We start from the raw sequence: 18,287 nt of genomic DNA, 5'->3' as shown, positions 1-18,287 counted from the left end.
CAAAAGAAAAAAAGAATCAGATGACAAGTGCGACCGGAAGTGACTGAGAACCAGGAAGAAAACAACAACAACATCACGTGTGCGCAGCGCAGCAGAGTGAGTGAGACGTCCTCAACATCTCGACAACTGATATTTAATCACATTAACACATACACGACATACATATATAAGTATATCATCTATATAAACCGTCTAAATGTGTCTACTCGCTGGTGTTGTTTTAAGCGGATATAGCGTATAATGGTTTATTCTGGATTTCTAGGGGATTTCCAGCCATTCAAGAGCTGCTGGTTTCAGTTTCAGTTCCAGACGCGTTTGATTCCGATCCTCTTCATCTCCTCATCTCTGCTGGACTGTAGCGATGGACGAGCAGCACATCCAGAACCGGCTGATCGCTCTCCTCCGGCAGGACAACATCCGACTGTGGCTCGAGCCCTTCACCACGGACACCGGGGACCCGGAGCTCCACAACTTACAGGTGAGCGAGTGAGCGAGTGTGTGTGTGTGTGTGTGAGAGTGAAGTGTGAGTGAAACACCTGTTCGATCACCTGTTTGTCCTGTTAACTGCTTCACTCATCTCTTCTGCTCAGGAACTGGCTGTGAAATACACTCCTGTCACTGGCTTCAGTGTGTGTGTGTGTGTGTGTGTGTGTGAGTGAGTGAATGAGTGTGTGTATGAGTGAGAGTGAGTAAGTGAGTGAGTGAGTGAGTGAGTGAATGAATCAGTGAATGTGTGTGTGTGTGTGTGTGTGTGAGTGAGTGAGTGAGTGAGTGAAACACCTGCTCGATCACCTGTTTCTCCTGCTAACTGCATCTCTCATCAGGAACTGGCAGTGAAATACGCTCATGTCACTGTTTCACTGTGTGTGTGTGTGTGTGTGTGTGTGTGTGTGTGTGTGTGTGTGTGTGTGTGTGTGTGTGTGTGAGTGAGTGAGTGAGTGAGTGAGTGAGTGAGTGAGTGAGTGAGTGAAACACCTGCTCGATCACCTGTTTCTCCTGCTAACTGCATCTCTCATCTCTCATCAGGAACTGGCTGTGAAATACACTCCTGTCACTGGCTTCACTGTGGAGGAAGTGATGTCATCGCTGGAGGTCCTCAGATCCGACACCAGCAGGAAGGATGAAGGGAATAAAGAGTTTAAAGAGACGTCAGTGGCTTCGCTTGAGCTCCACCTGCCCAGAGAAGGAGAGGTGCGGGATCATGCGCTCAGACTCACTATTCCTCCACTGTTCACTGATTTAACTCTGTGTTTGTGTTTCCTTTAGAAAAAGAAAAGAAAAGTTCATTTGAAAACCAAACTGGACATCACCACACAAGAGCTGAAGAGCCGGTGAGTCCAGACGTGTTACAGTACAGACACTCTCACAGAGATGAACAGCGAACAATACAGGCGAAACTCCAAAAATCTGAATATTGTGCAAAAGTTCATTTATTTCAGTAATTCAGCTTAAAATGTGAAACTTATATATTATATAGACTCATTACATGCAAAGTGAGATATTTCAAGCCTTTATTTGTTATCATTTTGATGATTATGGTTTATGAAAACCCCAAATTCAAAATCTCAGAAATTTTGAAAATGTTCATAAGCTGAAAAATGATAAAATTATAACAAATAAAGGCTATTTCTATATAATATTATTAGTTTCACCTTTTAAGTTGAATTACTGAAATAAATGAACTTTTGCAACAATATTTAAATTTTTCAAGTTTCACCTACAAATGATACAAACTGCATTAAATATGAAACAAAGTCAATTCTGATGTAAAGTTTAGTGTTGATTCAGTTCAGTTCAATAACTGTAAAGTTAATCAGTTATGTAACAAATTCAATTCGGTTCAATTCTATTAGCTGCTCTACAGAAGATTCAGGGTTGATTCGATTCAGTTCAGGGTTGATTCGATTCAGTTCAGGGTTGATTCGACTCAGTTCAGGGTTGATTCGATTCAGTTCAGGGTTGATTCGACTCAGTTCAGGGTTGATTCGACTCAGTTCAGGGTTGATTCGATTCAGTTCAGGGTTGATTCGATTCAGTTCAGGGTTGATTCGACTCAGCTCAGGGTTGATTCGACTCAGTTCAGGGTTGATTCGACTCAGTTCAGGGTTGATTCGACTCAGTTCAGGGTTGATTTGACTCAGCTCAGGGTTGATTCGACTCAGTTCAGGGTTGATTCGATTCAGTTCAGGGTTGATTCGATTCAGCTCAGGGTTGATTCGACTCAGTTCAGGGTTGATTCGATTCAGTTCAATAATAGTGAAGTTAATCAATTATGAAACAAGTTCATTGCAGCTCGACTGAAGACAATAGTGTCATCATTCAGTTCAGTTCATAACAGTGTTGCAGAATTAATCATTTCTGAAGTTTAAATGTTGATTTCTTGGTGAATCATTTATGAAGTGTAAATGTTGATTTCTTGGTGAATCATTTCTGAAGTGATTCACTCATTTGAACAGTTCTGTCTCATCCTCTGATTCCTGTGTTTGATTATAAACTTCTTCTGCTTTTTAAGGATAAGTGAGGAGTTTAAATGCAAATACTTCAATCTGATTTTGTCTGGAAAGAAGCTTTCTCCAGGTAAACGACTGACGCCGATTTAACATTTATTCATACATCCATTGATCAGCGCATGTTGTAAGACGAGCCGTGTGTGTTTAAGGGATGCGGCTGGATGAACAGAACGTGAAGAACAACAGTAAGATCATGGTGCTGAACGTGACGTCGGATGAGGTGAAGAGTGTAATGCTGGAGGAAGAGGAGAAGAAGCGCAGTCAGGATGAAGGAGTGCAGAGGACACAGAAGGGCTTCCAGATCCTGTCAGAGAGAGGTGAACATCACACACGTTCACACGCATGCTCTACACCAGATCATCTGGGCCTGGATTGGTCAACCCAGTGTTGATAATATAAACTGTGACGTTAAACATAATACCTAATACCTTAATCATAATGTTTAAATTCCCAAACTTACATAGAAACTAACATTTTTTTATCAATTATATATGTTACATACATGTTATATACATATGTAAAAGATATACATTTTAAAATAAAAATTAAAAAAAAATTAAATAAATATCCTAATTATCACATAAAAGAAATATGTACATACAAATGGTCAATTATACATATTACACGTATGTTATATGCATATAAAAAAATATTAATTTTAAAATAAATAATTAAAATCTAACAAAAATGATTTCTTCTTTAACTTGCATCCTAATCTAATAAATCTGCTGTTGATAAAAACCGGCCACTTGATAAATTGCTTTTGTTTCTCTTTTGTAAGTTACTTAGTATAAAAGTGTCTGCAAAATGCATAAATGTGTGTGTGTGTGTGTGTATATATATATATATATATATATATATATATATATTTAAATATATTTGTATACTAATAAATACATACTAGTGCTGTCAAATAGATTAATCGCATCTAACATAAAAGTTTGTAAATATATATGTTTTTACATATACGTGTGTGTATATATATATATAGTAAATTATGTACTAGTTGGTCAATAGTAAATCATTTTAATAATAATAATAAATATTGTGCACTTGTGTGTCCCTCAGATGGGAGTGAGGATCCGACCACTACCCCGTTTTTAGAGATCGCAGATCAGAAAGGAAATCCACTCCAGATCCCTGACGAGGAGAGGAAGGTGATCGTCTTCATGATACTGTATCGATACATGTCCTGAAGATTATTCTAATAAATTTGTCATCCAGCCTCCTGAAACTCACAGATGAAATATGAGTGTAGAATCCTTCAGAAGATTGGTTTTTAAAGTGATCAGTGATAGTCTGACAATGTTTTCCTCTTAAGATCATTGCTCCAGCACATCATTATGAGTGTGTGTTCAGACAGACAGCAGTGCTTGCATTAATATGCCATCTCTCCCGATCTCAGGCTCTGATCCTGGCGATGGGTTTCCATGAGAAAGGCCGATCTCTGCTGAAGAAGAGAGATCACAGCGCCGCTCTGTGTCATCTACTCCTCGCTGACGAACAGTTCAAGTACGGCTTCATCACACTGTACATTAATCATGACATCAATAATTCATCATGACTATTCACTGCAGTCACTTTATGTGCACACAAAATATAATCTTTGCAGTGGATAAATTACTATTTATATGCATAAAGGCAAAGACCAGTAATAATACAATCAATAATGCTTAAAAAAGATCAATTTATGTTTAGAATGCAGATATTACAGCAACATCAGTGCGGTTAGATTAGATGTTCAAGCTGTAATTTAGATTAAAGCAGGGTTATTATCATTAATTGAAACTATTAAAAACATTTCTGTTAATCAAAATATATTAAAATATAAATATTAGTTTAAACTAAAACTTAAACTAAAAGAAAATGAGAAAATGTTGGCTTTTGGAAATAAGTTTGCATAAGTTGAAGCACTAAAATTATTGACTGTAAATAAATAAAAATAAAAATAAATTAAACCTTAATAGCAATATTTAAAATAAAATAAAAAACGAATAAAATGACTAAAAATGTAACTAAAATTAACATGAAACCTGAAAATATAAAAATAAAAGCTAATTCAAAATATTAATGAAAGAAAAATGAAAGCTAAAATAACACTGGTATAAAGCTTCATACAAATATAACATTTTGACATTTAATGCCTGAGTAATTTTAACACACCGCTGTCCTGCAAACTCTACTGTTATGATCTCTTAGGTTTATCATTATATAAAGAAATGCATGAAAAAGACCAATAATAGTTCAGTATGCAAATATTATAATGACATCAGCGCTGTTCAATTTTGATGTTAAACATTCTGAGAAATCTGTAATTTTACAAGTATAAAATGTTTTCCACTTGAGGAATTTGAATGCGATGCTCTCATGCAACTCTGATGTAGATGTTCCTCCAGTAAGTGTAATTCTGATGTTGATGTTCCTCCAGTAAGTGTAACTCTGCGCTGCTGAACACGGTGGATAACTACGCCGTCCTGCAGCTGGACATCGTGTGGTGTTTCCAGGCTCTGGGACAGCTGGACTGCCTGAACGACGCCAGACAGAGACTGTCCCGGGCCGAGGAGTGTTTCCAGAGGTGTTACGGAGAACAGCAGAACCGACTGAGGCAGATCAAGGTCTGTGAGCGTGTGTGTGACACTGTTCTTCACCTCACATGCGTGTGTGTGTGTCTCTGTGTGTGTTTACTGCTTGATCTGTGTGTTTCTGGCTCTCAGGGCCACACTGGGGGAGAAGACGTGCTGTTTCTGAGGCTGTATCTTCTTCAGAGTGTGCTGGCGTACCACGAAGGAAACAAGAACCAAGCCTCGTACAAGCTCAAAGAAGTAAACGCTCTGAGATTTGATGATTGTGTCTCTATTATTGTGTCTATTTACCTCTAAAAGAACCTGTACTACTAGCAGTGCTGATTGTGAATCATCCCAGAGATCTGAATCTTTTGATTCTTTTGACTGTTCAGTGATTCATTTGGTGACTCTTCCTGTAAGTCACCTGTAGATTGAAACCAGTGAAAGTCCAGTGAGAATTCTGAGTGAATCTTTGAATCATTTGCTCAACACGTTTGTTTTAAAACTCAGATCAAACCCTCATTCGTGTATTCTCACATTAATGCTCTAGATAGTGGCAAATATATTTCCTTATTATGGGAGTTTATGTTTTTAATTCAATTTCCATCTTTTCTGTGGTGAACTGTTAGAATTGACTCCACAGATTATAAAAAAAATTGATTTAAAATTTTTTTTTATTGTAAATATTCTGGATTAAAATCAAGCCCTCGTGAACGTCAGAAGATATCCAAGTCATATTTAACACCAAAATCAATATATAAAATGATAAATAATAAAAATGCTAGGAATACATTTTGCATTGCAACATTTAAATACATTTAATAGACCATATAGAAATCATAAAGGAGTCACTTTTGAAGCATTTTATTGTTATTACTGTATAACAACAATAACATAATTCATAAGTGACTCCTTTGATTCATGTGGAATGTGACTGTTTTGATTCATATGGAATATGACTCATTTGATTCTTATAGAATACAACGCGTTTGATTCTTATAGAAAACATGTTTAATTTTTATAGAATACGACTCATTTAATTTTATAGAATATGACTTGTTTTGATTTTTAGTATATGGCTGGTGTTATTCTTATAGAATATGACTCATTTGTTTACTTAGAACAGTGGTTCTCAACTCCAGTCCTCGGGACCCTTGCTCTGCACATTTTGTATCTTTTTATTGTAAAGATATATCTTTTTATTGTATATTTTGTCTCTCTTATCTGACACACTCAGTTCAGTTCATGGAGTCTCTCTTAATGAGCTGATGATCTGGTTCAGGTGTGTTAAATAAGGGAGACATACAAAATGTGCAGAGCAGCGAGTCCAGAGGACTGGAGTTGAGAACCACTGACTTAGAATATAACTTGTTTGATTCGTCTGGAGAGTGATTAGTTTGATTCTTCTAGACCATGGGTCATTTGATTCTTCTTGACCATGACTCATTTGATTCTTCTAGAGTGATTAGTTTGATTGTTCTAGACCTCGTTTGATTCTTCTAGACCATGAGTCATTTGATTCTTCTAGAGTGATTAGTTTGATTGTTCTTGACCATGACTCGTTTGATTCTTCTGGAGAATGACTTGTGATTGTGTCTCTGTGTCGGTCAGGTTGAGCGTCTGTTCGGTCAGTTGTGTCTGGACCCGGATAAGATCACACAGCTGATGAGTTTGGGTTTCTCTGAGCAGGACGCTCGTCTGGGTCTGAGAGCCTGTCGAGGAGATTTATCAGAGGCCGTGCTGCACATCACACAGAGGAAGAAGGTGTTACACTATAAACACGTAAAGCACATGTTCACTCGTGACACCTCAGAATTAAACGTGTGCTAATGCCCATCAGGAGAGGAAGGAGATGAAGGAGAGAGAGCGAGAGAAGAGGAGACGACGTCTGCAGGACATCAACACACTGGTGGAGCTGAGCTTCAGTAAGAGAGACGCGGCCCGAGCCCTGCATCAGGCCAGAGGAGACGTGGACAAGGCCTATAACGTGAGCTCACACACACACCAACACACACACTCACACACACACACACACACACACACACTGGTGGAGCTGAGCTTCAGTAAGAGAGACGCGGCCCGAGCCCTGCATCAGGCCAGAGGAGACGTGGACAAGGCCTATAACGTGAGCTCACACACACACCAACACACACACTCACACACACCAACACACACACTCACACACACACACACACACACACACACACACTGGTGGAGCTGAGCTTCAGTAAGAGAGACGCGGCCCGAGCCCTGCATCAGGCCAGAGGAGACGTGGACAAGGCCTATAACGTGAGCTCACACACACACCAACACACACACTCACACACACACACACACACACACACACACACACACTGGTGGAGCTGAGCTTCAGTAAGAGAGACGCGGCCCGAGCCCTGCATCAGGCCAGAGGAGACGTGGACAAGGCCTATAACGTGAGCTCACACACACACCAACACACACACTCACACACACACACACACACACACACACACTGGTGGAGCTGAGCTTCAGTAAGAGAGACGCGGCCCGAGCCCTGCATCAGGCCAGAGGAGACGTGGACAAGGCCTATAACGTGAGCTCACACACCAACACACACACTCACACATACACACACACACACACACTGGTGGAGCTGAGCTTCAGTAAGAGAGACGCGGCCCGAGCCCTGCATCAGGCCAGAGGAGACGTGGACAAGGCCTATAACGTGAGCACACACACACACACACACACACACACACACACTCATAATTAACGCTGAGATGTTCTTCTACAGATTCTGCTGGACGGCGCTGAAGCTCAGACTCACACACACACACACACACAGACACACACACACAGACACACTCTCATGATTAACGCTGAGATGTTCTTCTACAGATTCTGCTGGACGGCGCTGAAGCTCAGACTCACACACACACACACACACACACACACACACACACACACACACACACACACACACACACACACACACACATGATTAACGCTGAGATGTTCTTCTACAGATTCTGCTGGACGGCGCTGAAGCTCAGACTCAGAATCAGAGATCAGAGCGACAGATCAAGCTGGATCAGGTGTGTGTTCCTGTGATTTACATACAGACTTCAGCTGTGAGATCATGAGCGTGACGTGTGTGTGTGTGTGTGTGTGTGTGTGCGTGCAGCTGGTGTCGCTCGGCTTCCAGCTGGATATCGCAGACTCAATGCTGAGGCTCATGGGAGATGATCTGGAGTTGGCCACACAGATGCTGCTGGATAATCAGGGTGTCGTTCCTCCTGAACTCCTGTCTCCTTCTCCTCCATCCTCTTCCTCAGAGGAGCCCAGCACCTCCTCCTCCTCCGACAACACCGGTGAGATCCACAGAGAAAACACACGATATCAGCAACAGGAAACATCAACAACAACAAAAATGCATATTACAAACATGCATAAATATGTAAAATGCCATTATTTTTTCTTAATAAAATTGCATTCATAAGTCCACCTACAAACATACACATATATATATACACTCACCTAAAGGATTATTAGGAGCACCTGTTCAATTTCTCATTAATGCAATTATCTAATCAACCAATCACATGGCAGTTGCTTCAATGCATTTAGGGGTGTGGTCCTGGTCAAGACAATCTCCTGAACTCCAAACTGAATGTCAGAATGGGAAAGAAAGGTGATTCAAGCAATTTTGAGCGTGGCATGGTTGTTGGTGCCAGACGGGCCGGTCTGAGTATTTCACAATCTGCTCAGTTACTGGGATTTTCACGCACAACCATTTCTAGGGTTTACAAAGAATGGTGTGAAAAGGGAAAAACATCCAGTATGCGGCAGTCCTGTGGGCGAAAATGCCTTGTTGATGCTAGAGGTCAGAGGAGAATGGGCCGACTGATTCAAGCTGATAGAAGAGCAACTTTGACTGAAATAACCACTCGTTACAACCGAGGTATGCAGCAAAGCATTTGTGAAGCCACAACACGCACAACCTTGAGGCGGATGGGCTACAACAGCAGAAGACCCCACCGGTACCACTCATCTCCACTACAAATAGGAAAAAGAGGCTACAATTTGCACAAGCTCACCAAAATTGGACAGTTGAAGACTGGAAAAATGTTGCCTGGTCTGATGAGTCTCGATTTCTGTTGAGACATTCAGATGGTAGAGTCAGAATTTGGCGTAAACAGAATGAGAACATGGATCCATCATGCCTTGTTACCACTGTGCAGGCTGGTGGTGGTGGTGTAATGGTGTGGGGGATGTTTTCTTGGCACACTTTAGGCCCCTTAGTGCCGATTGGGCATCGTTTAAATGCCACGGCCTACCTGAGCATTGTTTCTGACCATGTCCATCCCTTTATGACCACCATGTACCCATCCTCTGATGGCTACTTCCAGCAGGATAATGCACCATGTCACAAAGCTCAAATCATTTCAAATTGGTTTCTTGAACATGACAATGAGTTCACGGTACTAAAATGGCCCCGCCCCCACAGTCACCAGATCTCAACCCAATAGAGCATCTTTAGGATGTGGTGGAACGGGAGCTTCGTGCCCTGGATGTGCATCCCACAAATCTCCATCAACTGCAAGATGCTATCCTATCAATATGGGCCAACATTTCTAAAGAATGCTTTCAGCACCTTGTTGAATCAATGCCACGTAGAATTAAGGCAGTTCTGAAGGCGAAAGGGGGTCAAACACAGTATTAGTATGGTGTTCCTAATAATCCTTTAGGTGAGTGTATGTTTGTAGGTGGACTTATGAATGTAATTTCATACTGTAAAAAATATATATTATAAATATGCATATGTACACTATGCATATAAAAAATAAAAAAGGCATTGTTTATTATTAATAAAAAAAAATATATATATATTATACAAAAATAACAATGACAATGCTTTATATTAATGACATTGAATACAAAATATATATATATGTATATATAACTGCACCCACAAGCATTTCTGTTATACATAAATTTAGATATACTAATAGATATAAAAATAATAATGACAATGCTTTGCATCAGTGAAAATGAATACAAAAAATGCATGTTACAAATATGCATATTTAAAATATGCATATATATTAAATGCCATTCTTTATTATCAATAAAAAATATGCATATATAACTGCATTCACAAACACATACACATATATACAGTATATATACACACTTAGATATAAAAAGGACAGTAATTTGAATCAGTGACAATGAATAACATGACAAATTAATGTTGTTATTAATATTATAAATATGCATATTTGTTATATTATGCATGTGTATAAAAGGCCATTATTTATTATGAATGAAATGAAACCGTGCTCAGTGATGCAGATGTTGAGGAGCTGTGTGTGTGTTCAGCTTCAGCTTCTAGTCCTCTGGATGAGGAGTTAGTGAACGAGGCTCTGGAGGACATTCCCCGACACGAGGAAGACTATCTGGACCTCACGCTGGATGAAGAGCAGGAGCTCATGACCCGCATCAGATCCTGTCTGGACAAACAGCCCTCGTCCTCCGGATGAGGAGAGGAGATCCAGCGGATGAGAGAGCGGATGAGGAGAAGAGTTCATCCAGAGTTCAAACGTTTAGTTTCTCCTCCACATTCATGTTTCACACGTGTGTTTGAGTTCAAAACGTTTGATGCTTTTCCGTTTTCAAATAACAGTGAATCTTAAAAGGACTTTAGATTTATATAAATAATAATGTTGATTTCAGTAAAAATAATTTTAGTTTCTACATGGATGACGACATGTATAAAAAGAAAGAGCTTTATTTAAAGATCAGGGGAACTTGAGTTTGTTTGATTGATGGTGATTTTAGACACTAATTTCACAATCCTGTTGAATGTAAGAGCTTTTAGTTTGACTCCGTTCTGATTCTTCTGTTCATGTTCATACGGTTCATCTTAAGAAGATGTTAATAAAGATTCACTCATTGTGAACATTTACAGTGTCTGTGGTGTCGATCTCATTTCTCATTCTGCAGTATTCGCCTCATCAGGAGCTGAAAGCTGCTCTACTGATCTCAGATACGTCACGTGTACAGTCATTTCTCATTCAGTACCACTCAAATAATGTTAAACTGTTTTTATAAGCATATCTAGTCCCTTATAAGTCACACAGTGATGATCACCTAATGATACTGTGGTACTCTGACACATATTTTGTGGTTTATTTTTATAACTTTTTTATGAGCTCCAATTAAGACAAAATAATATATTTGTACTTTAATAAATGTATTTTTCACACTTGAGGACCATTTAAAATGAACCAGTGAAGATAAATGGGTGGCTACAAAATTAAGATATTTTTAAAATAAGTCTCTTCTGATCATTTATTTGATTAAAATTTTGAAAAATTATTACACTTCATAACAGCTGTTTTCTATGTGAATATATAGTAAAGTGTAATTTATTCCTGTGATCAAAGCTGAATGTTCAGCATCAATACTCCAGTCTTCAGTGTCACATGATCCTTCAGAAATCATGATCATATGATGATTTGATGCTCAAGAAACATTTATGATTATTATCAGTGTTGAAAACAGTTTTGCTGCTTTAACTGTGATAAATATTGTTAAGTGAATAGAAAGTTCAAAAGAACAGCATTTATTTGAAGTAGAAATCCCATTATAAATGCCTTTACTGTCACTTTTGATCAATTTAATGCGTCCTTGCAGAATAAAAGTATTAAAGTCTTTAAAAAAAAACTTTGAATGGTTTGAACTTTGAATCTGACCCTTAAATCTGGCCGTTGATAAAGATGTGCATCAGCGATGAGCTGGAGAGATGCTGGAGTCAGTGACAGACACAGAGACTGGTGTGTGATAAAATACCGTGTTGGTTTTGGTTCTCAGTGTTTATTTTACATGTTCAGAGAGAAAGGGAGAGGGAGGACTGGAGTGGAGGAGAGCAGCGTGTCTGTGGAGGGTTTAGAAGTAGTTGACGATCCTGCGGATGGACTGGATGTTGGGGTTCTGGGCCTGCCACTCGTTATGGCTGCAGTAGTTTCCTCTTTCCACAATATACATGCGACCACGGAAGTTTGGCTCTTCATACATCACCCACCTAAAGAGAAGAAGAAGATGAGGAGTCCAGATCAAACTAAAGATGAAACATCACTTTAGAGTAATTGAAATAAAGCAAGAATAAATAAATTTTGCATGAAAAACAAGTTAAACGTTTAAAAGTTTTTCAACATCTAAACATATAGATACAATGCAAACTTAGCAATAATTCTATAATAATACAGAATATCCAGTGACAGGTGTGTGTGGCTGGAGGGATAACTCTGGGAATTGAACTCACGCTCCGTCACCGAACACTCTGATAGAGTTGACGCAGTTCGTGTTGAATCCGCGGCTCTGGAGGAAGGGACAGTCGTCACAGAACTCCATACACTGACCGGTGTAGTTACAGCCCTCGAACATCTCCATCCTGTAGTGCTCTCCGTGCTGAGAGACAAGCACAAGCACACTTATGACTCCAGCTCACTTCTGTAGAGTTCTCATTACATTTTACAGCTGGAATTACATGCAACTCTTCCTATTTCTGCAGTATAAGGGATGCATATCGAGCACAGTGTGCAGATTCCCTGTGTGCATGGAATATAGCATGCATACTATGCAGATTTCCTGTATGCATGGAATAACACTGTGCATTTTATAAAATATGCAGTATACAGCAAAATTACAACTCTATTTCTGCAGAATGAAGTACATTATATTTTATATCTGGAATTGCATGCAACTCTTCCTATTTCTACAGAATGAAGCATGCATATTATGCACAGTATGCACATGTCCTGTATGCATGTAATAGCATTCTACATTTGCTAAAATATGAAGTAGCGTGAGACGCTTCATCCCATAATGCAATGCTCTTGACTTCACTTTCCAAAGTGACAAATGTATTGAGGTCATGTGACAACAGAACATGTATCATTGGATAATGTGTCTTTTTCATGCAATGCTAAAAAAATCATACTGTAATGATGTTGATATATTGGAATTATGTTTCCATGCATGGCCTCATAAATGTGTTGCATGTAATCGTGTCATGTTTATAGCATTAAAGCTCTTGCTAGTGTGTTATATTTAGGGTGTAGATTGATTTTGAGTTCGCAAATTTCCTGAATGCATGGAATAACGTATTTCTAAAATATGCATTAAACAACAGAGCATATCGTGTGAGATGCTGCAACCCATAATGCAATGCTCTTCAAATGAAGTGAGCTCATTTATTGCATTGATGGTTCCACGAAGAACCTTTAACCTCCACTGCATATTAAGTTCTTTCGATTATTAAAATGTTCTTTACACTAAGAAAATGTGACTTTTTTCTTCCTGAAGAACTGATCACTGAAAGGTTCTGGAACCAGAAATGTTCCTTCTATAAGAGCAGTGAATGCCTCACCATCCTGATGGGTTTGCAGGAGCCCATGTGATCGTTGTGGGAGTTCCAGCGCTGGAACTCGGGATATTCCCCGCGCTCCAGGATATACTGCTGTCCCTTGAAGTCGGGATGATCGAAGCAGATCCAGGCGCCACTCTCCACACGGATGGAGTTCACCCTGTTCATGAAACCACGATCCTGGAAGTTATCGCAGTCGCCGTACACCTCCAGCCTCCTGCCGGTGAAGCAGCGGCCCTCGTAGAACACGATCTGAGGACCAGAAGAAGGTTCAGATCAACACATGAGGAACCAAACGTGTTTCACATTATGATAACGCTGGCCAAAACTTTCATGATACAGGCCGGAAAATATCCTTTCCATTCCTGTGAAACATCAACGAGAAACTGATGTCAAGCTAAATATAAAATAATGTTTCTAAAGCTAAAAATAATGCCAGAAACTCTTAAAAACTAAAACCTAAAAACATTTTCATTACTTAAAAAAATAAATAAAATAAAATCTTATTAAAACATTAATGAGCAATGTTTCTTGTTTTCATTTAGTTTAAGTTGAAGTACCAAAATAACTAAATAAACAAAAAATAAAATATATAGACATTAAAAAAGTAATTAAAAAGACAAAATAACAATTTCTAAAATTTTAACTAAAATTAAAATGAACTTTTTCAAAATATTAATAAACTAAAACTAAATAAAAAATTTATAAACATAAAAATAATACAAATACAAAAAATACTCAAAACACAATATATTAACAAAAACTTTAAAAAACTATATAGGCCTAGATATAAAAAAGACAAATACACGCAACAAAATATCTAAAATTGTATATACAATTAAAATAAAAAATATAAAAATATAGTCTAATTTAAAAAAAAATAATAATAATAATTACAAAAACACACATTACTAAAACTCTAACTAAAATTTTGATGAAAACAGAAAATACCAAAACTGAAATCTATTTTTAAAATATTAACAAAAATCACACCGCTCATCGTGTGCAGGGGCCTAAAAACATTGGCCTGAATATTAACAGAGTAAATGCATAAAACTTCACAAGGAAAGGGATTTTATGAAGATCCATGCGTGCTGAATATGTTTTCAGCTAAAGGCTGGTTTCTGTGAGAAAGATGGTGGTTCTCTTGACTCGTGACCAATCAGATCCTTACCTTTCCAGAATACTGCGACATTTTCCACTGGATACTGTCCAAACTGACCCACACGTGAGAAAGTGTGACACTGGAAAAGTTGGACAGCCCAATATATACAGCCGGTCGCGTGCGGGCCGCTATCGCGAGAGCCGCTCTACAAAGGTCCCACAATGGAGGGCTTTAGCTTCTGCTGATGGGACGCTTTCCCCTCGCTCACTGCTGATGCTGGGCTTTGACTCCAGGCCTTCAGTCCACGCCACAATAGATTTTGCTTCGCTCGACTTTGTGGGGCCATTTTACAAAAGCGAGGCTTGTGTTCAGTCGAACTGCTCTCGTGTCCCAGTGAAAATGCACTCGTACAATCCAGATGACATGAAATTATTCTTTAGCATCTGCTCATATCTGAGGGTTTGAGGCGAGACCTTCTGAATATCTGGAGAGTTTTAGATGGAGAACAAACAAGCATCACTCACATAATCCAAACAAATTCAAAATATGAATCATTCAGTCATCAGTCAGAACAGATTTTGTGTGTGTTAATGAATCCTGAGAGACATTAAAGAGCTTCTCAAGCTGCTTGTTCTCTGAGTAAATAAGTTAGAAAACCCGAAACTGCGTCTGCCATTGTGTGACTGACTCACGGCTCAATAGGGTTTTAATGAAACAGCTTCTGCTGTCGTTTCTGATTCATTACTGCATGTGTAATTAGTTTTTAATCAGATCATCCTGTCCCGTCTTTATTAGTATCATAATATTAATCTTGTTCTGAGTCACATTCATCTTGTTATACATTTATGAATCAGTGGATTGAAACTGACTAAAGTGCCACTAGAAATACAACAAGTGGATCATTCCTTCAGATCCTGCTTTCTGTAAAAATATATAAATAAATATGCTTCATTTAAGCATATATCAGATTATCTGGTTTCAATCTCAGTTATATTAACATATAATTTGATTATTTACTCAAGAGATGAAGTTGGTCATTGCTCAATTACATTACGTCAACTTGGAAGATAATTTTCATATACCATTTCACATATAGTTTATTTTGTAATGTTGATATTATCAAACTGATTTGAGTCTTTTGATTGAACAGGATTGATATATTTGGAGAGACACAAAACATCCCAGAATTGATCAAATCCATTCATAACTCATCATCCTGCTGTTTTCCCTCCAAAGTGATGTCACTTCCTGGAGGATAGTGTCATTCAAGGGATTTTACTTTTCTTTTACTGTCTATGGATTTTACAAAAGACTAACAGGATGGCAACAGTGTGAGTGTATACATACATTATAGGCTACATATGATTTATATAGTAGCCTATAGGCTATATATGGGTGTTTCTGCAACTACGGGCACTTTTGACTATCCCAATTTAAAAAAAATCAACCTCTATGAATTTAAATTTTAACCATCACAGTCTGTAATACATATAAAAATGTACACAAAATAGAATGTAGTCGTTAAGATTTTAATCTGGAACATGTTTATTTTTTATGTTTTTCGGGTCATCTTCTTAAAAAGTGTCCTTACCGCAACATTACAATAACGTTCATTTTATACATTTTTCTTTAGTAATTTCTATAAAAAAATTATATATTTAAATACCTTTTTCAAATTTTATGCAGTTTTGTAAATACTGATATTAAAAAATAATATACAAAATAGGGAATTTCATGGTTTTTTTCTATGCTATGTAAACAATTTACAGTAACCTTAGATGTCAATTGTTTCCATACACACAAAAGATAACATAATTAACTTTTCATGACAGATGTTGCAATTTCAATGTGTTAATCATCTCAACTTAAGTGTAAAAATATTTTTTTGCAAATGAAAATGTGAAAATAAATGAAAATAGAGCAGTGCTGCGGTAATGACATCTTGTGTCGGTAAGGACAAAATAAAAAAATGTATGTAAAAAATGGCATGTTTATATATATACTAATATATATACACTAATATATACTTCAGTACTAATAATAAACTGAATATTTGTAATTTAATATACAGTAAACCTTGAATTTGTCTCTACCGCAACACAATGTCTTTACCGCAACACCTAAATTTGCTGCGGTAAAGACATGTTGCGGAAATGACATTTTTGCTAATATTTTAGCTAATTGGCAGCTAGCAAGGCCTACCACATTAGTTTTGACTCTTAGCATCTTAATATACATGAATTCAACAGTAATATACATTTATTTTTAAAATGTAGTTCAAAATACACAATAATTAAGCTGAATGGTAAGGACGCACAATAAATACTAGAGCAGAAAAGATGATGTTTACCTTATTTATTTGATATATTGTGAGTGAGGTAGTGTGGTGGCCCAGTCTGTCAGCAATGTGCTCAAGTGATAATTTCTGTTTCCATAGAAACTAGACTTGTTTGTGTTCGATAAAATTTCATAATAAAAGCTTTTTTTCATTGTTGCGGTAAGGACTCAAAAGTGCGGGACAGACACATTTAGTTAAAAAAATCACAAAAATGATCAGTAAATAATACAAAGAATTTTAAGATGCTGTAAATGAATCTGTATATTAAACAATTGCATTTGAAATAATGTCATATTGTAAAAGATTGAGCTAATTTTAAGTATCTCAACATTGAAACCACGGGTGTGGGACATGAGCAAAAATGCTGTTTGGACCTATAAATGCTTCATAATTTTACATTAAATCATATTATTTATTCATTATTTTTTATGTCAAGGTGTGTATTGACACTACGTTTATATTTATGAAACATCAAATGACAAATTTTAACATAAATTTAAAATTTCACTCCTGGGACTTAAAAGTGCCCGAAGTTGCAGAAACACCCATATATAATTATGTATATAAATCATATGTAGCCTATACTTTATACCGTTACTGAAAATTTTCAGAATAATTCACAAAACAGAAATCATAATTAATTGCTTCTAATCTTCCTTCGAATTTCGGAATCATCATAACTTTTAATGTTGTGCTTCTTCACCCATTTAAAAGACTATTGCATGAACATGAATCAAAGCCCCGGTAATGGTATACTCACGGCGAGGTTCTCTTTCGTTCAATAACTTCTTCCTTAAAATAAGATGGAAATACCTTTGCAGAGCCGTCCATGCTGTCGAGTGACGTTTAGATGACTTTTTATTTGCATCAGCTCTGCAACTCACAGGCATCATGTCGACAGATGAGGTAAAATCACAACATATATATATATATATATATATATATATATATATATATATATATATATATATAGGCCTATATATATTTGAGACTAGCCTAGATCTGACTATAGTTTGAATGAATCCCCTTTCTTTGCATTACACATTGACATTACAGTATAAAAAAAGCTCTTTCGGTATTATCCTGAACATTCATGTCTCCATGTGTTTGCAATAGCGCGCGTAAACGTCTTGATTTTCCCGGCAAAAACGTCCCGAATCCTTCACATAAAAATCAGTCACAGACAACCTAGGAAGTCAGACTCGGAGAAGGTCTCGTTGTTAAGTTTCGTTACTAACTGTTCACACTTTGGCAATAAAAAGCGATTAACATCGAAAATAAAATTAATAAAATCGAAAATTCTTATGTATTCTTACAAATAGCATCTTTAAACATCATTTCACCTGATTGATCAGCT

The 18,287-nt window shown here is 37.5% G+C and overlaps 2 protein-coding genes across 3 annotated transcripts; one reads left to right on the top strand and one right to left on the bottom strand.

The window, feature by feature from the left end:
* Positions 1-18: 18 nt before the first annotated feature.
* On the top strand, positions 19-11,031 carry nub1 (negative regulator of ubiquitin-like proteins 1). 2 transcript variants are annotated; one of them, XM_081352222.1, is made up of 15 exons: positions 19-96; positions 263-478; positions 1,027-1,191; positions 1,267-1,331; positions 2,513-2,577; positions 2,660-2,827; positions 3,579-3,667; positions 3,916-4,022; positions 4,939-5,125; positions 5,225-5,332; positions 6,686-6,838; positions 6,915-7,061; positions 8,083-8,151; positions 8,241-8,427; positions 10,439-11,029. In XM_081352222.1, the coding sequence occupies exons 2-15, from the start codon at positions 362-364 to the stop codon at positions 10,597-10,599; spliced, it is 1,788 nt and encodes a 595-aa protein (XP_081208348.1). In that variant the 5' UTR covers positions 19-96; positions 263-361; the 3' UTR covers positions 10,600-11,029. The 2 variants fall into 2 exon arrangements, 1 of the variants encoding a protein (XP_081208348.1); XR_014029150.1 differs by having other exon boundaries at positions 42-96; positions 7,955-8,151; positions 10,439-11,031.
* A 976-nt stretch (positions 11,032-12,007) lies between these two features.
* crygn2 (crystallin, gamma N2) lies at positions 12,008-15,076 on the bottom strand (the record flags this gene model as incomplete). The annotated part of the gene is made up of 4 exons (XM_081352299.1): positions 14,662-15,076; positions 13,491-13,739; positions 12,384-12,529; positions 12,008-12,143 (listed from the first exon to the last, which is right to left on the bottom strand). Exons 1-4 carry the CDS (start codon positions 14,680-14,682, stop codon positions 12,008-12,010), a joined length of 552 nt encoding a protein of 183 aa, XP_081208425.1. The 5' UTR covers positions 14,683-15,076.
* Between the last annotated feature and the right edge of the window lie 3,211 nt (positions 15,077-18,287).

This window comes from Scardinius erythrophthalmus (genome assembly GCF_964197995.2).
Source record: "Scardinius erythrophthalmus genome assembly, chromosome: 22".
Taxonomy (NCBI): domain Eukaryota; kingdom Metazoa; phylum Chordata; class Actinopteri; order Cypriniformes; family Leuciscidae; genus Scardinius; species Scardinius erythrophthalmus.
Note: the sequence above shows the minus strand (reverse complement) of the source record. Positions and strands in the feature narration are given on the sequence as shown.